This window comes from Coturnix japonica, chromosome 21 (genome assembly GCF_054131305.1).
Source record: "Coturnix japonica strain WE chromosome 21, WE-NBRP24, whole genome shotgun sequence".
Taxonomy (NCBI): domain Eukaryota; kingdom Metazoa; phylum Chordata; class Aves; order Galliformes; family Phasianidae; genus Coturnix; species Coturnix japonica.
Genome location: NC_140683.1, coordinates 9,880,869 through 9,898,799, shown reverse-complemented (window position 1 = coordinate 9,898,799; position 17,931 = coordinate 9,880,869). Strand labels below are relative to the sequence as shown.

The 17,931-nt window shown below is 55.5% G+C and overlaps 1 protein-coding gene across 19 annotated transcripts in view; it reads left to right on the top strand.

The window, feature by feature from the left end:
* LOC107321683 (uncharacterized) overlaps positions 1–17,870 on the top strand; it is a 28,389-nt gene extending 10,519 nt beyond the window's left edge. For 5 of the 19 annotated variants that reach the window (XM_032448128.2, XM_085520985.1, XM_085520981.1 and 2 more), the window contains 63 exons: positions 2,026–2,296; positions 2,380–2,699; positions 2,772–2,816; positions 3,158–3,277; positions 3,639–3,677; positions 3,797–3,850; positions 4,221–4,274; positions 4,610–4,717; positions 4,814–4,867; positions 5,190–5,243; positions 5,322–5,366; positions 5,592–5,645; positions 5,995–6,039; positions 6,141–6,194; positions 6,280–6,324; positions 6,414–6,467; positions 6,571–6,615; positions 6,769–6,822; positions 6,996–7,040; positions 7,305–7,358; positions 7,503–7,610; positions 7,749–7,802; positions 8,038–8,091; positions 8,233–8,277; positions 8,399–8,452; positions 8,586–8,630; positions 8,972–9,025; positions 9,169–9,222; positions 9,559–9,612; positions 9,772–9,825; positions 10,026–10,079; positions 10,215–10,259; positions 10,537–10,581; positions 10,707–10,814; positions 10,992–11,045; positions 11,216–11,269; positions 11,448–11,501; positions 11,587–11,694; positions 11,774–11,827; positions 11,937–12,044; positions 12,324–12,377; positions 12,502–12,555; positions 12,723–12,776; positions 13,072–13,125; positions 13,351–13,458; positions 13,653–13,706; positions 13,805–13,858; positions 14,079–14,132; positions 14,274–14,327; positions 14,450–14,503; positions 14,733–14,786; positions 15,257–15,310; positions 15,393–15,446; positions 15,535–15,588; positions 15,679–15,732; positions 15,813–15,830; positions 15,931–15,984; positions 16,090–16,152; positions 16,238–16,403; positions 16,667–16,773; positions 17,030–17,110; positions 17,255–17,437; positions 17,572–17,870. In XM_032448128.2, coding sequence (XP_032304019.2) covers positions 2,026–2,296; positions 2,380–2,699; positions 2,772–2,816; positions 3,158–3,277; positions 3,639–3,677; positions 3,797–3,850; positions 4,221–4,274; positions 4,610–4,717; positions 4,814–4,867; positions 5,190–5,243; positions 5,322–5,366; positions 5,592–5,645; positions 5,995–6,039; positions 6,141–6,194; positions 6,280–6,324; positions 6,414–6,467; positions 6,571–6,615; positions 6,769–6,822; positions 6,996–7,040; positions 7,305–7,358; positions 7,503–7,610; positions 7,749–7,802; positions 8,038–8,091; positions 8,233–8,277; positions 8,399–8,452; positions 8,586–8,630; positions 8,972–9,025; positions 9,169–9,222; positions 9,559–9,612; positions 9,772–9,825; positions 10,026–10,079; positions 10,215–10,259; positions 10,537–10,581; positions 10,707–10,814; positions 10,992–11,045; positions 11,216–11,269; positions 11,448–11,501; positions 11,587–11,694; positions 11,774–11,827; positions 11,937–12,044; positions 12,324–12,377; positions 12,502–12,555; positions 12,723–12,776; positions 13,072–13,125; positions 13,351–13,458; positions 13,653–13,706; positions 13,805–13,858; positions 14,079–14,132; positions 14,274–14,327; positions 14,450–14,503; positions 14,733–14,786; positions 15,257–15,310; positions 15,393–15,446; positions 15,535–15,588; positions 15,679–15,732; positions 15,813–15,830; positions 15,931–15,984; positions 16,090–16,152; positions 16,238–16,403; positions 16,667–16,773; positions 17,030–17,110; positions 17,255–17,437; positions 17,572–17,721 — 4,560 coding nt within the window. In that variant the 3' untranslated portion in view covers positions 17,722–17,870. Of the gene's footprint in view, positions 1–2,025; positions 2,297–2,379; positions 2,700–2,771; positions 2,817–3,157; positions 3,278–3,638; positions 3,678–3,796; positions 3,851–4,220; positions 4,275–4,609; positions 4,718–4,813; positions 4,868–5,189; positions 5,244–5,321; positions 5,367–5,591; positions 5,646–5,994; positions 6,040–6,140; positions 6,195–6,279; positions 6,325–6,413; positions 6,468–6,570; positions 6,616–6,768; positions 6,823–6,995; positions 7,041–7,304; positions 7,359–7,502; positions 7,611–7,748; positions 7,803–8,037; positions 8,092–8,232; positions 8,282–8,398; positions 8,453–8,585; positions 8,740–8,833; positions 9,026–9,168; positions 9,223–9,558; positions 9,613–9,771; positions 9,831–10,025; positions 10,080–10,214; positions 10,260–10,536; positions 10,582–10,706; positions 10,815–10,991; positions 11,046–11,215; positions 11,270–11,447; positions 11,502–11,586; positions 11,695–11,773; positions 11,828–11,936; positions 12,045–12,323; positions 12,378–12,501; positions 12,556–12,722; positions 12,777–13,071; positions 13,126–13,350; positions 13,459–13,652; positions 13,707–13,804; positions 13,859–14,078; positions 14,133–14,273; positions 14,328–14,449; positions 14,504–14,732; positions 14,787–15,256; positions 15,311–15,392; positions 15,447–15,534; positions 15,589–15,678; positions 15,733–15,812; positions 15,831–15,930; positions 15,985–16,089; positions 16,153–16,237; positions 16,491–16,666; positions 16,774–17,029; positions 17,111–17,254; positions 17,438–17,571 lie in introns of those variants that run through there. The other 14 variants (XM_085520979.1, XM_085520980.1, XM_085520983.1 and 11 more) reach the window with 14 other exon arrangements.
* The last annotated feature ends 61 nt before the right edge of the window (positions 17,871–17,931 follow it).

The window sequence follows — 17,931 nt, the reverse complement described above, 5'->3', positions numbered from 1 at the left end:
AATGAAGTGTAAGTTCTCCTGGCTGTAGCCGGCACGTTTTGTGCTTTCCTTTATTGCCAAAAGAGAAAGTGTTTTTAAGGAAATTAATGCTTTTGGCTTGGATCAAAAATTATATATATATATATTTTTGTGAGAATGGGGAATAGGGGTCTTGTTGGAAAGCTGAACTGCTTTAATTCTCACCATTAAAGCTGTATTTTAAAATGGCTTTTAATCAGAAAGCACCCAAAGCAACATTGAAACCACTGTGGTGGTGGTGATGGGATGATGGTCGGACTTGGTGACCTTTAGAGGTCCTTCCCAATCTGAGCTATTCTGTGGTTATTTAGGCATCAGGTGACTTTGCATTTTTGATATGCAAACAGTGGAAGCCAATGGGACACCTATGTAATAAACCATGTGCCCAGCAGTGCTCTTTGCCCTGTCTGGAAACATCAGTGAGCAAAGGCAACACGAGCGCCTGAATGTTCATTTTATGGCTCTGGAGGGAGCTTTTATTTCCCTAACTGACTTTTAATTATTAGCTAAGGCCTTGGCTAGAAGGAAACTGGCCTGAAGAGTGGGGCTGTTTTGGATTGAATGGGTTTCCTGCCCCATATCTTGGTGGAGTTCATTGGCCCAGTGTGGGGAAATGGGCTGGGAATTGGGGGTGGTGTTTGTGGCCTCCAGGAGGGTCAGACTGCAAAGCTCTCTCTTCATGTCCTGCATAATCTGCCCATTAATGACATTTCACTTACAAAGCAGATGTTTTCTCTGGCCAAGGCTGAATGATCCGCACCCCGAAATGCAAAGTAGCCAACGCTAAAACCATTCAGATTTGAACTTACAAAGATGCCAGGCTCCCACCAGCTCTCATTTCTTGTTGGATTTACTGCATGCCAGACCCCAAATTGAATCACACAGCTGTGATTGCAGAAGCTGTGGGTTTAATTACTGTGTCTGGTAGAAGAAGATCACCCATTGCATGGTGCCACTGCTCCCCCAGGCCTCTTTCGTCCCTTGAGATGAATTCCCATCCCCTGTGCTGTTTATTAGCTCTTCTTTAGACTGCCAGGTGCTGGGGGATGGAGGTTTACAAATAACATTAGATCTTTGCTGGGCAGATGTTGGAGCGTGCGTCAGGCTGACCCCAATTTGCTGTGGTTTGCTAACAAATTACACGGCCCATGGGCTGCATTGTTCAGGGGGGAAATTGAGCTAGTGGCTGCTAATTACAGTGTGTTGATAGGCTGGGATGTGAGTACTGAGGAGTTCCTCCCACCAGGCTCCAGACCTTGCTTTCCATCTTGCTTTCTTTGCTTCTTGCATTTGACCTTATCACAGTCTCTTAACTCCTTCTCCTCACTGCTAGGTTGCCTATTGCCTATACAGGAGTAGATTGATGGCTGCTGGTGGTGCTTGGGAGCACCAGGATGGATCAGCCACCCATCCAACTCACTCCCAACAGAACATGCACCTCGGGTCCGTGGTGCTGAGCAGAATCAGAGCCAAGCGATAGGTCCAACCAAAAGAAGATGCCCATGGAAGGATGATGGGAAGGATGCTCGCTGTCTCCTTGCACTTCCCTGCTCCCTTTCCTATCTTTACAAGGCAATCACGGACCTGTGTCTCCCTCTAGTGACTTCTCACTGACTCTGTTCATCAGCTGCCTTGCACCAGACCCACCAATGCATTAGCCAGGACTGAGCTCCCATGGGCTCTTGTTGGTGCCCTGTGTTGGGTTTCATGTACCCTACAGAGTGTGCTTTGAGGAGGTGGTGTGGGCCAAAGAGAAACACTTATGAGCAAATCCATATTAAAATAATTAACTCAGGCAGGTGAACTAACCCACCTGGCACTGATGAACTGCCCCAAAGTTGGGGGACTGCTTGGAACCCATTCAGTGTCCTGCTCTGCTTTGGGTGCTGAGAGAAGCTTTGGTCCAGGGCTGGGTATTGATGCAGAGATGACACATGGAGCCCAAATAGAACAACCTAAAAAGAGAGAAAACGTCAGATTTCATTATTTTCCCTCCTTCCTTCCCAGGATTCCAAACACCCCCATTCAGATTTGACCTTGGGCCCACGTTGGACATGGAAGGGTGCCCAGGAGACCCTTAGCCTGCATCCAGATGGGAACGCCCGGACTTTGTTCTCTGCTGCTGAGGTGCCAACAGCTGAAGAGCAGGAGGAAGAAGAGGGAAGCCTTTCTATTGAGGATGAAGGCTTTGAGCTGTTGAACTCCACCTATAATAAAATCACTGGCCCTGGCAGGCCAGGAATCAGCAGGAGCAGACCACGGATCATTGGCATCCCCGGTGAGTCCATCGATGCAGATTCCTCCCTTTCTCCCAATCATTATCGCAGTGCTTGGTCCCTTATGGTGCTTTTGTCCTTCCAGGGCCATCAGCCAAGAAAGAACAAGCCTCTGACCCTGGGCAGGAAGAGAACATCACCATGGAGAAGCTGAAGGGCAATGCAGACACCCACCTTCACCTCCCACCCATCAAACCTGGCAGTGCCACCAAGCCCATTGCCTCCTCCAAAGTGTCCCCATTGAGACACCAGGCAGCTACACTCAAGGGTTCCTCAGGGATGGCTGCAGGGCATCCAGAGCATCCTCACACCCCCCTGGGTCACCCCATCTTGCCATCAGTACATGGATATCGGGCTCTTGTAAAGCCAGGACCCCCGGGGCTGCCGGGACCTCCAGGGCTGCCAGTGAGTGGTGGGAGCAATGGGGATGGATGGATGGGAGCAGGGCTGGGTAACACAGCTCTTCTTTCCTTCTAGGGATGCCCTGGGAGACGTGGACTTGTGGGCCCCAAAGGAGACAAAGTGAGTATCCAGAAGAATGGGTGAAGCTGTGAGATGTGGCCAAGGGCCCAGGGCAACACCACTGATGGTCTGGGTTTGCATCTTGTTTTAAATCAACATAGCAAAGTGAGCATTCAGTGCTGCAGTGTGGTGGCCCTTTATGTGTGCTTGGAAGAGGAAAACACATTTTTTGCTGGGTGTTTGGATCTCACAAAGCAGCTTTTAGCTCAGGTCACCTGGAGGGATGCTGCCATGTGATACCAACATCCCTGTGCTCCTGCTGTCCTAGCAATGACAAGTATCCCAGCCAGAACCTGTGTCCAACCCCAGGCTGAGTTACAGAGCTGCCTTTTTCTTCTTAGGGTCACGCTGGAGCCATGGGGCGGATGGGACCCCCAGGTGACCCAGGTCCTATGGGCATCCCTGGCATCCCCACTGTTGTTCTATGGAGGAACTCCCGTGAGGACTGGCTGAGCTTCACGGTGAGAACTGCAGGAGGGCACTGAGATACCCATCTATAGGTTTGGGGTTTTTCCTTTTATGAGAAGACATAGGGCTGTACAGGTGGGAACATGGCAGGGCTGCAGCAGGAGCAGTGCAACAGAACAAGTCCCTGCTATGCTGAAAAACAACATTCCCAGGTAGCTCAATGGACTTGAGGAGGAAGAAAACCTCATCTCCCAGCCTGGGTATTAGTAACCTGGGTAATAGTACAGTCTGGTACCGCCCCACATGAGATACACCTTGTAGTTTGTGTGCTGAAAGTTACTTTTCTTTCCCAGCAGAAAAGGAACTTGGGGATTTAGGGAGAATTTAGTTTGATGTTTATTCCCATTCTTTTAGCAATCATCCTTTTACCAGCTGCTGCACTCTGGCTGGCCGGTGAGTAGTGAGTGATCCAGGTTGGTTTTTCCCTCTTTATGGCCAGCTGGGGGGGGTTTTCCTCTACCCAACCACTCTGACAGCAACATCTGCTCTACCAACACTTCTCTTTAATGCAGAGAAAACCCGGAGCCCCCGGCCCTCCAGGGCACCCAGGGAAAGCAGGCATGCCGGTAAGCACAGCCAGGTGCCCCTGCCTTCCTGTGAGCACTTTGTGTTCCTAAGCAACCCCAGGCTCCCTCAAAATCAGCTGTAATTCAAGGCCATGGGATTCCAGCCTAGGGGGTTGCTTGTTGGTGGTCCACTGATGGACAGGTGATGTCTCAGCTCCATTATATGTCCCCACCCCCCTGCCAGCCCCTAGTGCTGCAGATCTGGTTCTTGGATGCAAATCCATCCTTGGATGTGATTTCCAAAGCTCTCTGTGCATCGTTCCTTGTTTTCCATGTAACCATACCTACGAGGCCACGGTGTATCTCAGTTCTGCACTGTAACCTGAGGGCACAGCCAAATTGTGTTGACTCTATTTGTGTTTGCACACAGGGGCTGTGTGGGGAGCCAGGAGAGCCGGGGCAGAAGGGCCAGCGGGGATACATGGTAAGTGCCATCCATCCCATGACTAGGGATGCTCAAATACAGGATGGGATGGAGGGTGTGGGGCTGGTGCCTGTGTTGGACCTTCACAGCTCCAAAAGCTGGTGGAGAAATGTAGAGTTTAAAATCCTGAGCAAGAAATGGAGCCGCACCACAGAGCTGTGCTGAGCGTCCTGTTGGGCATGTGGTGGCTGGAGGCACCGCTGTCAGAGCAGGAGCTCAGAGTTCATCTTCGTTTCATCACAGCATGGATTTCTAACTCTCCTGTCCCCAGCCATCAGCCTGTTCCCAAGACCCAAAGCTGGCAGTAGGGCTCATGGTGCTGGTTCTTTCTGCAGGGCAAACCAGGGCTGCAGGGCTGGCCAGGTCGTGCAGGGCAGCCTGGCTTGGATGGGTCCCCTGGCTTGGGGGGCAGACCTGGGCTGTGTGGGCTGCCTGGTGAGCAGGTGAGAGCTGTGTGATGCTGCCCCACAGTGAACCCAGGGAATGTGAGGCTGGGAGTTGTTGTGATGCACGGCCCATTCCTTCCTATATCTCCACAGGGGCTGCAGGGCTTCCGTGGGGACCGGGGGCTGGCTGGTGAGAAGGGAGATGAGGTGAGTTGGCCTGTGCTTTACTGGCCTATATTCACACCCCTGTAAGTATCGTCTCATCATCCAGATGGAGAATCTCTTGTTCTTGTGCTCAACCTCACTGCATGTGGCTGCTGCTGGCCGGGGCAGCTTGAGCCACTGGAGCAGGGTAACAGTGTGCTGGGCACCAGCTCTGTGGCTATTTCTTTTCTTCCTGTGATGGTCCATATAGTGCAAGGTGGAGGGTCCCCATCTCCTGCCCTACATCAGAGCTCCTTCAAGCCACAGCAGCTGTGTTTTAGCTCCCAATGCTGTTTGTGGCTCATCTGACCTTGTTCCCTTCCAGGGCTTCTTGGGTGACCCTGGACCTCCTGGGGAGAGAGGCGAGAAGGGAATGAAGGTGCGGTGCCTGTCCCTGCCCTGCACAGCCTGCCCTGTGCCTCCTGCCCTGCTACCCTCCATCTCTTGGCTTTTTTAGGGGGTGAAAGGGGAGAGTGGCCTGCCTGGTCCTGCTGGGGCTCACGTGAGTTGATGCAGTTGTATGGGGTGTCCTTCTCTTTGCACATTGCTCCCTCCCGTCCTACTGCATCCTCATCCCCTCTTCCACAATTAATGCCTCTGCTTCAGAGAGGTGAAGTCACGTCCCCTTGCACGTGTCCCAGCCCTTGTGCAGAGCCTTTGCCTTCCCCCACTCTACAGCAAGGGATGTGACAACAGCACTTTAAGAGCCCTCTGCATTCTGTCCTAGGGGATGGCAGGTCTGAAGGGTGCAATGGGCTTCCAGGGCCCTGCTGGGCCAGAGGTGAGGGGGTTTTCTTGTTCTGGGTTTTCAGCCCTGCCCCATAAAGAGCAAGGAGCACTGGGGTGAACCTCAGGCTATGGCAGCACCTGAGCTCTGTGCTGCTCTCAGTATGATGACAGTGTAGTCACTGGGAGGCATCCCAGTGAGAGAGAATGGGGTTTGTAGGAGAGGTAAAAGGGAAATTAAAGTGGTTTGGTTATGAAGTAGGAAAGAAATAGGGACAGAGGGATAATGTGTGCCTGGAGAGTCCCTGATGCATCATATGAAGAAGAAGGGGGAGGACTGGGGATGTGAAGACTCAAAGCAGAAAATCACACCATAAAATGGCATCTGTTCTCTGCTGCCTCAGGGAGAAGGTGGTTCAGTGGGTGCCTCAGGCCCTGCTGGCCCCATGGTAAGTCACAGTGCTCCACTTCCCACAGCAGTGGGTAATGTTATTGGGGCTCCAACCCTGCTCCCACATCCCCAGGGCTGAGAATTGCTCTTGCCTTGCAGGGACAGCCGGGCCAGCCAGGCTCTGTTGGGTGCCAAGGAGTCAATGGCTCTCAGGTGAGGCTGCCTGAGCTCCCTGCTCTATCCTTTAGGATTTTCCAGCTGCTGTGCTCACCCCATCCTTTTATTGCTCTCTCCATAGGGAGAGATGGGTCCTCCTGGCTTGCCTGGCCCCCGTGGACCCAAAGTATGTCAGGATGGGCAAATCTCACAGCAATGGGGTGGTGGGGGGCAGCTGGGGTGTTGGGAGCTTTTCACCCCTCTGCTGTTTTTCAGGGGCCACAGGGCTTGCAGGGGCAACGTGGCCCCCCTGGCCTGGGGGGTGTGCAGGTAAATGATGTGCGGGTGCCATCCTGCATTGCTGAGGTGCACACGTACAAAGTTCTTTCCCATCTTGAGCTGCTGAACCTCATCCCTGCGTGCTTCTCTGCAGGGTTCTGCTGGGATGGAGGGATCCTCCGGTCCCAAAGGAGACACTGTAAGGATTTCTCCCCCACTTTTGGCTTCTGGTGGGGCTGGAGCTTGGGTTCAAGAGCTTCCCTTCAAGGCACCCTGCTCCCCTGGGGGTTGTGCTGCTTTTGGTGGTATAAACACTGCAATGGGGTGGCTGATGCTGGCGTTCCCCTTGCAGGGCACAGAGGGGGTCCCTGGAATGAGAGGTCAACCAGGACAGGAGGGACTTGTGGTGAGTCCATGAGGGTGAATGGCAGGGTGTGTGTGTGTGTCTCATCCTCACCTTGAAGCACCCCAAAGCACTGTGGGGTGATGCCCAGCAGCCCCAGTGCCCCTTCCCACCCCCCACTGGCAGAGTTCTTTCTGTGTTGTGTTCTAACTCATGTTTTGTGTCTCTCTCTGAAGGGGTTTATTGGCCTGCCAGGGTCCAAGGGCATCCAAGGAGAGAAGGTGAGTGATGGCACCCACACCATGAATGGCTCAGGGTATGGGAAAGTCATGATAAAGCAGCCCAAAAGCACCAGTTTCATCAGTTTATCCTCATGTGGGCTTGACCCTGGAATAGTTGGCACTGCAGTTTGTCTGAAGTGCTGTACCATGAGGAGCAGGCAGAGATGGCACCCAAATAGGCATCAGTGCCCCACGTGGGATCTGATCAAGCTTTGTGGTTTCCAAGAGGTCTGAGGGTCCACCTCCCCTCTGCTGCTCTTACAGGGCTGCCGGGGTCCCAGCGGAGCCAAGGGAGACCTGGGAGCTAAAGGAAGCAAGGTAATGGTGTACAGGGCCATGGCTGGGAGCTGCTCCCTTCCTTTGGCTGGGAAAGCAGCCAGACCCAGCTGTGTGCTCACACCATGCAGTGGGTGAGCTCACATTGTGCTGCTGCTGATCCATCACCATCCTCCTCCCACCCAGGGTCTGCATGGAGCACCAGGAGCTGCGGGACCCCCAGGGCTGCGGGGCCAGATGGGATCAATGGGCTTCCCTGGACCCCGTGGGGCAGCAGGACCCCAGGGACCTGAGGTGGGGCTGGGGGTGGGCAGGCAGCTTGGGAGGGGTGAAGGGAGCATGGCTGTGTCTGAGCCCATGGGAGCTCACACACCCACCCTTTGTGTGCTCTTTGATTCTCTCAGTCATTTCTGTTCTATTTTTTCCCCACAGGGAGAAGAAGGGCAGATGGGTCCAGTGGGGCTGAACAGCAGCGAAGGACCGAAGGTCAGTGATGGCTTTGCCACTGCATCATGGTACCCCATGGGCTCATTCCTATGGGGAGGAGCAGGGATGTGACCACCATGCCTTGGAGCCCCAGCATGAGTGCCAGCACCGGGGGGGCGGTATCATACTGCCACTCATGGATGTCCCCAGTGCGTGGCACCCTGGGGTGGAAGGATTGGGGGGGGACCCTCAGTGTTGCCTAAAATGACAGCATTTCTCTCTGGGTCAATTGTAGGGAGGCCGAGGACCCGATGGCCCCAAGGGAATGCCAGGACCACGGGGTGCCAGGGTAACTTGTGGGCTGGGGTTACCTACAGTTGAATTTCAGAGCATCTTTGGGGGATGGAGATGGAACAGCACAGCATGTCCAATCTCCATCAGTGTTACTCATGCTAGAAAGAGTCTTTTCTCAGTGCTCAATCTTTTCCAGGGCCGTGGGGGCCAGCGTGGACTGGTTGGAGTCCCAGGAGCGCCTGTAAGTAGGTGATGTCTTGTACATGGGGCTGGGGATTTTGGCTGCTGTGGGAGGGCAAAGCTGCTGGGAAGCTGTGGGATCCATCACTGGGCTCTGCTTTGAGCTGAGATTCTCTTTCCAGGGCTCAAAAGGCATCCCTGGAGCGGAAGGCACAGAAGGAAAGCCTGGTATACAGGTTCCCATTCTACACTATGTCCTATCTATTGTATACAGACCTGCCTGCATGTGACTGAGGTTGATGAGATGGGATGGGATGGAATGGCTGCCCCTGCCTCTCCATCCTCACCACCCCCTACCTTACCCTGCAGGGTCCCCCTGGGGCTGTGGGCAGCCCAGGCAGGATGGGAGCACCAGTGAGTAGAGCTGCTCATCCTTCTGCCTCTTTACAGTCTCTCCACATCTCTGTCCTTCTTCTGCAGCTCCCTGCCTGGCTCTGTGCCCTTGGGGTTGTGCTCTCAAAGGGTAAAGGAAACAAAATGAGAGGGGTTCATTTAAGAAATAGGTTTTGCAAAATTTATGCTCCTTATCACTGATGGTGATTTTTTCCTTTCCAAAGGTTTCCTAACACTCGCTCTGCTGAGGAGCTTCTCCATTCCCTGTGCTTCTGCGTTTGCTCTCCTATCACCCTCTCTGTCTGCCATCCTCATGCTCCTCTCCCTTTCATCCAGAGCTCATCCTCTGCCCTTCCCCACAGGGCTTTGTTGGTGTGCAAGGGGGCAGAGGGCATGCAGGACCTCCTGGACCCACAGTAAGGACAAGCTGCATGGATCCCTGCCCTTTCCTATTCTACACTCACATGTGTTGGAAGGCAGGAGGGTGTCTGGGGAGGGCTGGGATGGAACCAGCAAAGGGTCAGATTGGCTGAAATCTCCTCCCTGAATACTTCCAAAGGGGCCCCAAGGAAAACCTGGAGCTGATGGAGACCAGGGTTGCATGGGTCCAAAGGTGAGAGCTGGGGAATGGGGATGGGTCTGGGTGTCCTAGGGAACACTTGGTGGCAATGAGTGCCCCTCATTGTGGGCAAGATCCAGGCTCAGGTCTGGATGCACCAGGGTTGGCAGTAGGGGGGGGGGGGGGGGGTCTGAACTGCTCCTGGGCATGATGCTCAGACCCACATCCCCATTGGGATCACGCAGCAGGACACAGATTGCTCAGACTGCCTGGATTTGGGGCACAAAGGGACACTCACATCTTGTGGAAGCACTTGGGGGTGGACATTCTGTTACCCTGTGGGTCTTCCCAGCACATGAGCAGGGTGCTGAGGGCTCTGTCTTCTGGCAGGGTCTGCCTGGGAAACCTGGCTTGGAGGGACCACAGGGGCCAGTCGGCATCTATGTAAGTGCTGTAGCTGCCCAGGAGAGACACGGGCACCAAGGGGGGTGGGGTGGGTGATGGATTCATTTGGGGTAAGGGCAGAGAGCCCTGAGCATCACCACTGCTGCTGCACAGCCCTCAATGCCTCCTACCATCATCCTAACACCACCCTCTCCCCAGGGCTACCCAGGACTGGCTGGAGACCGTGGGAAGCCAGGGCACAGGGGAGAAAAGGTAGAGCCAGGGTTGGGGTGCTGATCCTATGGGGCTGTGGGGTGGGATCCAGCCCCGTTCAGGATGAGCCAGCAGCTCTCCTTGCACTTCACCTGCTGTGCCTACTGTATAAGATGTTGGATTGCTTTTTTTTCCCCCTCTTAAGGAGCTACTGCATTAAAACAGGTAGCAGGAAGGATTTATCATTTGTTTTCAAACAGGGAGAAGCTGGAGTTCGAGGTCTACCAGGATTCCCTGGAAAAGCTGGTCCCAAGGTGAAGGCTGTTGGCTGGGTGCAGAGAAATGGGAAATCTTTGCTACCAGCATTAAGGAGTGGATTCAGGGATAGGGGATGTATAGGGCTGCAGATGGGGCTGAGCATGGGGTCCTAATGTCTCTGTCCTCCCCAGGCCCCACCAGGACCCCCCGGCCCACGAGGTGCTCCTGGCTCCCAGGTAGGGCTAGGTCTGCTGTGGGCTGCTCACCTCCTACAGCCATGCAATACAATACATGCCATACAATGCAATACAATACGTGCCATGCAGCACGATACAACGTGTGCTAAGCAATACAAGCCATGCAGCACCCTGCAGTAAACGGCATATGATACTGATGGTGCTGGCAATGTGTTCCCCAGCCCCGTTTGCTGGGGGTTTATCCTGCTGCTCCATGTTGGGGATGTCGTGGGGTTGGGTTTTTATTGCAGCCTGTTTGGGGTGTCTCTTGTTTCAGGGCAGAGCAGGAGAGCCGGGTCCTCGGGGGCTCCCAGGGCTGCGGGTGAGTGGGGAGCTGAGCTATGCAGAGTTGGAGCTGCATGTTGTGTGATGGAGTGGGATGGAGGTGATGGAGAACAGGACCCTCACACCATTATTGGGATCCTAAACATCCTCCTGGCCTTGCAGGGAGCTCCTGGTGTGCGAGGGCTGCATGGCGTGCCTGGGAAGCCTGGCTTAGAGGGGGAAATGGGAGCACCTGGAGCAGCAGGGGCTGCTGGCCCCCCTGGGTACCCGGTGAGTGGGATGCTAATGGGATTCCTGGGTACCCGGTGAGTGGGATGCTAATGGGATGGGGCTGCTCAGCACTGAGGGAGGTACAGGGGGTTTGGGTGTGGGGGTGATGGGTCGTCGGTATCCAGATTGCTGGGTTAGCACTGCACAGTGCTGGTAATATGGATTGCTTGTTCATAGGGCCAGGAAGGTCTGAGAGGACCTGAGGGGCCTTCGGGGATGCGAGGCGAGCAGGTATGGGAAAAGGAGGGGCTGTTCCCTTTATTGGCACTGGGGATGATCCCTGGGTTGCCACTGAACCCCTTGGTTTGCTCAACACAAGGCGATGGTGCCTTGTGAGCCCACCAGCTCACACTGGCTGGGCTAGAGGGATGTGCAGCTCTCTGTCCCTATATTCCCTGCAGGGTGTCCCAGGGGATCCCGGTGAAGTTGGTGTTAGTGGGCTGGATGGTGAGCAGGTAGGTGTGGGATGCTGTGCCTTCCCATTGCATCTCCTACTAACCCTGAGCCAAAGCAGGGGGAAGCCAAGGGAAGGGCTGTGAGCAATGTGGGAATATGGAAGAGCAGCCTTCCAGGAGAGACATCCAGCCATGGGGCAGAGGACAAGGTTGGTCCCGCTGTGTGATTCTTTTGCAGGGACCACCAGGACCTGTGGGAGCCGAGGGGCGACCAGGGCTTAAGGGCCAGCAGGTGGGTTGTATAGGGCCAGCAGATCCCTTCCCATGGGGTAGCATCAATTAGCTAAGAGTAATCCTGATGTCTCCATCCTTTGCAGGGTGATGCAGGACCTCGTGGAGCTCTGGGTGTCAGCGGTGCTTGCGGGGAGCGAGGGGAACGTGGGCCAGCAGGGCGGCCAGGGGGAGCTGGGCAGCAGGGGAAGGAGGTGTGAGCAGAGATCCCATGGGATAATGGGGCTGGGATGGGGCTGCTGAGTTGGATTCTAATGCTTCTCCCTTTGGCAGGGGGATGTTGGTGATGCTGGAGAGCTGGGTGAGCCGGGATTACAGGGACGAAAGGTGATGGCAGAGATGTGGGGCTCAGTGCTGGCATCAGAACCTCAGTGCTGATGTGTCTCCATCCAGAAACTCATTTAGTCACTGTTCCTTTGTTTCTATTGTGGAGCAGGGAGATGCTGGACCACGGGGCCCAACTGGAGCACCGGGACTGGGAGCTGCACCAGGGGAGGATGGAGAGAAAGGTCGCAAAGGAGAGAAGGGCCGGGAGGGGCTGCTGGTAAGTACAAGTAGTGGGGATGGGGTTGGGTGAAGGGTGATGAGGGGCAACACTTACCCCAGCAGATCGTGGGTTTGGGAGCCGTGGAAAATGCCAAGTGGCAAATTCCATTGAGGGAATGGAATGGAACCCAATGGAAACCCATGCTGGTTCCCATTGGCGATGTGTGTGGGTTTCACTCTCCGTGTGCATTCAGGGTTACTGCTCTTATCCCTCATGTGCTGTGCACTGGGTTCACTCTGCCTTCCCCCTCTGACCACGTCCCCATCTCTGCCCCAGGGCCAGCTCGGTGTCAGAGGTGCTGCAGGACCTGTCGGATCCCGGGGACGCTCTGTGAGTCAGTGTGTCCCCATCCCAATGGTGGCTGCAGACCCCATCAATGGGGACAGCTGTGAGTGGGGTGCTGGGCTGCAGCAGAGCTCTAGTGGGTCTTTTCCTTTTCCTTTGCCCCAAACAGGGTGGGACGGGGCTGCGAGGCCCCCCTGGCCTCCATGGATTGGAAGGAGTGAAGGTAGAGCGGGGCAATGCTGCAACCCTGCCCCATCCCTGTTCTCTTCCCAAGTCTTGGTGGGGAGGCAGTGGGGATGGCTCGCACTTGGGACAGCTCAGCCAAGGGCAAAATGGGGCTGGGGGCTGAGGGCTGAGCTGGAAGTGTTCATTTGTTCCTTTACTTACCAGGGTGATGCAGGACCCTGCGGCAGGGATGGAGCTGCCGGAGCAGCTGGGCTGGAGGTAACTGCTGTGTGTGCACAGCACACTCTGCCCCCCAAGTCACACTCACTCCATTCCCCTCATTCTGCCCCCCCAAGTCCACTCATCACCTTCTGCCCCACAAGTCCAGCTTCAGAGCCCTCCTTCTGCCCCCCAAGTCCACTCATCTCATTCTGCCCCCAACTGCCACTGCTTCCAGCACAAAGTGAAGCTGAAGGACTTGTTGCCCCATAGCTGTTGGGGGGAGGAGAGGGAGAAAGGGGCAGATATGAAGTATGGAAACCTGCCCCAAAATTCAGCCTCAACATCCCCACAGGGACCTGCAGGAGACGATGGAGCAAAGGGAGACCGTGGCCATCCTGGCCCTATGGTGAGTTCCCAGCCTGGAACAGGCTGAAAAAGGGTTTTTGATGATTAACCTTAGGGCTGTTGGCATTGCTGGGGGATGGTGGGGGCACGCAGAGGCTGCTTCTCAGCTCAGGGATTGCTGGTTGGGGATGGTGGTTGGCTCCATGGGATGCACAGAAGGAGATGCTTGATGTGATGGGTGATGCAGGCATTTAGGGGCCAGCAGCCTCATCTGTGTGTCCCATAGGGCTCAGTGGGTGCACGTGGGCAGCCGGGTGGCCCTGGCTTCAAGGGCTACATCGGACACAGAGGAGCTGGGGGAGCTGCAGGAACACGGGGGCAGCCGGGCAGAAAGGTGAGTTTCTGCAGGGAAACTGAGGCACAGAGTGGGGGGAATTGAAGCTGTCCTGGGGTCCCATGGGGAACAACAAAGAGCTGAGGGGTCTATGGGGTCCCATGGAGAACAACAAAGAGCTGTGGGGTCTATGGGGTCCCATGGGGAACAACAAAGAGCTGAGGGCTCCATGCTTTGTCTCCCGATGAATGCAGGGTCCGATTGGGCCTCCAGGCAATGTTGGAGTGCCAGGGGCTGGTGGCATTGAGGTGAGTGTCACCTTCTGCCCTTGTGCCATCCCCATCCTCAGCTCTCAAGCTGGATGCCCAAGGAGTAAGGTTGATTTATTTGTTCTTTTTTTTCTTAGGGCCTTGTGGGTGCCAAAGGGGAGCCAGGCACAGTGGGAGAAGCAGGGCACATGGTGAGGGGTGGGGAGGCTGTAATGGGATGGGTGGCTGAGGTTTGCTGGGATCATAAGTAATGCTCACATGGAGCATTCCCTGTTCCTGCTGAAACCCAAAAGAGACATCGTACATCATCCATCATCTCAAGCCCCATTCCTGTGCATGGTGAGAGTAAAGAAGGAACATCTTGGGCACGGCATCCTCAAAGAGGGATTTCTTTCTCCTTTGGGATTTTAGGGCTCTCCAGGACAAGCTGGTCCCCAAGGGCAGAAAGGTCACAAAGGAGAAAAGGTAACGGCAGCAGCATCCTGCATAGGGACAACAGGGGTCAGCTCTGCAGCACCACCCCAGTGACATCCCCAGGTCCATGCAGGGAGCAGCCCCTCACCCCCCAGTGCTGGTGACCCACATCCCCATCTCTGCTCTCCCCAGGGTGATGTGGGGCAGGAAGGGCCAGAAGGAGCTCCTGGAGAAGCTGGCAGACGGGTAAAGGGCACCGTTGTCCCTATGGAGAGCTGGGCTGTGTCCCCATAGTGACACTGAGGGGATGTGGGCAGTCAGCTCAGTGCATTTGAGTTGCTCACAAGTCTTCAACCTCCTGTTCCCAGGGCAAGCGAGGCAAGGTGGGGCACCGGGCCCATAGGGGACCCCGCGGACCCAAGGTAGGGTGAGCCCATCAGTGGCTGGGATGCTGTGGGACTCATCCTATAGAGCCTTTCCTGAAGGATGGCTGATAGAGGGGCACCATGTCTTGGAGCCTGGACTCAGTCCCCATTACCTCCTCCTCCCTTCCTAACCCTAATCCTCCCTTCCTAACCCTAACTCTAATCCTCCCTTCCTAACCCTAACCCTACCCTAACCCTAACCCCCACTAATGCTTGTGCATTGCAGGGCCGTCAAGGTGACGAGGGGCTGGCAGGGCCCCAGGGACTACAAGGACTATATGTGAGTACTGGCACTGAACTGGGGGGGCTCAGTGTGTCTCCTGCTCTACATTTGCTGCCCAGCCCCAAAAGCCAAAGGGAGGACCTGAAAAATGAGCAGATCTTCCCGTTGTTTCATGGCTCTCAGCCTGCCCTGCCCTCCCCTCCCAGATCAGCATCCAAAGCACAGGCAAAAGAAACGCTCGAGGAGTTACTTGAATTGCTGGGATCGCTGCTTCTCTATTTAAAAAGTCTCAGCTTTGGGAACGTCACCAAATGCAAACAGAGGCAAGAAGGCTGCAGGGAGCCAGGAGAGCTGGCCTGCATCAGTAGCAATGGTTCTTAAGGGCTTGCCAAAATGGAAAGCCAGTGCTGTGCTGAGGAATGCCTCAAGATCCCTAAAAACTCCCCAAATTCACTGAATCCTTCTGGTTTCTAAGGGCCCTCCATGGTTGGGTGTGCAGGGCCTGATGGCTGCTGCTTCTCTCCTAGGGCATCCCTGGGCTGAAGGGCTTCAGAGGAGACCCCGGACACAAAGGACCCAAGGTGGGTGACATGCCCCGTGCCCATCCCCACGTGCAGTGCTCCATGCAGCCATTCCTGGCCTCTCCTTTCCTTCCTCCCATAGGGTGAGAAGGGCAGCAGGGGCCACCTGGGGCAGCCAGGGGACGATGGCTTCAAGGTGTGTGGGGGGCTCACAGCTCTCCCCCCCCCCTTGCTCCCTATGTCACCCTGTATAACACCTTGTGATACCTCTCCATGCCCCTTAGGGCAAGCACGGACCACAGGGCACTCCTGGGCAACCAGGGCCCAAAGGAGAGCAGGTAATGTGGGGTGATGGGGCTGGTGCAGGGTGCACCAGTAAAGAGTAACTTGGGACAAGGGCTGATTTATGACCCTCTGTCCCTCTGCAGGGTGACACTGGCCCCCCTGGCCCACGGGGTCTGCCTGGGCTCCCTGGGAAGCTGGTAAGTGCTTCAGCCCCCAATGTTTGGGGTCTAAAGGGGCAGCAGCTCCTGCTCAGAGCCCCTTTGCTCTTCTCTTCTAGGGCTTGCCAGGACAGAAGGTGAGTGCAGGGTGAGGTCAGCTCTATGTCTGATGTGGGGATGCAAGGCAGCGCCTCGACTCCTTGCTTATCCTTCATCTTCCTCCCCACTCTTTGAAAGGGACTGAAAGGTTTCCCAGGTCATCCAGGCATCAGGGGCAAACCAGGACCACCGGTAAGAAGAGCCACAGTGTCCCTTGTGCCCTCCATGTGGATCTGAAGTGGTGGTTGGTGCCACGCAGAGGGCAGCAGTGTCACTGCTGTTATCACTGTCACCCAGGGGCAGGCTGGTCCCCCTGGTCCCAGCGGGCCAGCACTGATGTTATCTGAGGAGGAGCTTTGGGTGCGTGATGCTGTGCAGCTCTGGGGCTGATGGTGGGGACCTGGTGGGGATGGGAAGGATGCTATCCCTGCCCATCACCTTCCAGCACCTGATTTATCCTGCCGACTGCCTGAACCGTACCACAGTGCTGGACCTGCTGGACAACATGAGCCGTGAGCTGAGAGCTCTCGTTGAGCATCCTGATGGAACCAAGGACAAACCTGCAGCCACCTGCAAGGAGCTGCTGCTGGCACACCCCAACCTGCCCGATGGTACTGGGCTGCCTTGTGCCCCCAGCCAGCCATTCATATCCTTTATAAATGCCTTTAAGAGGGAATGAGGTTTTGGGCTCAAACTCAGTAAGTTTTATGGTCTACAGTTCCAGGGTGTTCAGAGGGAGCTGCACTTTGGGGTGCTCACGTGCATGAGAGGAGGGTGTGGGGGTACAAGGAATAGAAATAACACAGTACAGCCCCAGCTTGGTGGTTTATAGCATGGGAACCTGCACCATCAGCTCCGCTCTGCATTCCCACAGGGCATTACTACATTGACCCCAACCAGGGAAGCCCTCGGGATGCCCTTGTGGCCTTCTGCAACTTCACAGCAGGGGGTGAGACCTGCATATCCCCCGTGCACAACCAGGTACAGCCCCAGGGGTCGCCTTCAGCCCAGGTGCTGGGGTGGCTGCAGAGGGATAGTAATGCTGGTGTCATACTGCTGTGAGTGCTGTCACTACTGTGAGTGATGGCAGCAGTTTGGGGTGAGGATGGTGCTTCTCCACCCCATGCTTCAGGGTGGGTGCCTCAATTGGTTTGGAGCTGCTGGGGGTGGATCTGGCAGGGCAGCAGTGTCACCATCCCTTACTGGGACAGAGTAACAAGGTCCCCAATCCCCACAGGTCCCTATCAAAGCCTGGCTGAACTCCTACACCTCTACACACACCTTTGAGTGGTTCAGTGCTCTGCCTGGGGGCTTCATGGTGAGTGCCCCCAGGGGGTTACAGAGCCCTTCCCCAATGGCTGCATGTTGTAGAACCCAATCCCAACCCATGCTCCAATAGGGTTACATCCCATCCTGCCTTTGGTTGACCATCCACCCCATGTCTCTCTGCTTGTCCCTGCAGCTGGACTACACAGGGGCCAGCGTGGTGCAGCTGCGCTTCCTGCGCCTGCACAGCCATAGGGCTGCACAGAAGGTCTCCTATTCCTGCCGCCCCATTCCCCACCACCGACAGCCCCAGAAGGAAATCCGCTTTCTGGCTGACACCCGGGAGCAGAGCTACGTGGCCACACTGCAGGGCTGCCTGGTGAGCCTGCAAACCCAGGGCTCAGGATTGAGCTGCTCGTTGGGTCTGAGCATCCCTATGGCACCAAGTGGGATGGGGCAGGGGTAAGGGTGAGCCCAGCCGGGGGGTCTCAGTGCTGCTCATGGTCCTTTCAGCTGGACAACGACTCCTCCATCACTGACACCATCTTCCACTTTGTGACGGAGGAGCTGACCCTGCTGCCCCTACGGGACCTGGCTGTGTTCCACGACGGCGATGCCTCGCACCAATTTGGGTTCACCATCGGCCCCGTCTGCTTCAGCTGAGAGTCAGGCAGGGCTGGCCCTGAGGTGGGATGCTGTGTTTGTAGCTGCGTTATGCCACGGACTACACCTTCTTCTGGAGTAGAAGAACATTGTTTACAAAGTCATTTCTCTATAAATTATATATATATGTAATATATATATATATATGAGAAGGTGCTGATTTAATTGGGGGGAGGGGGCTGTTTTGTTGGGGGGGGGCAGTTTGGATGC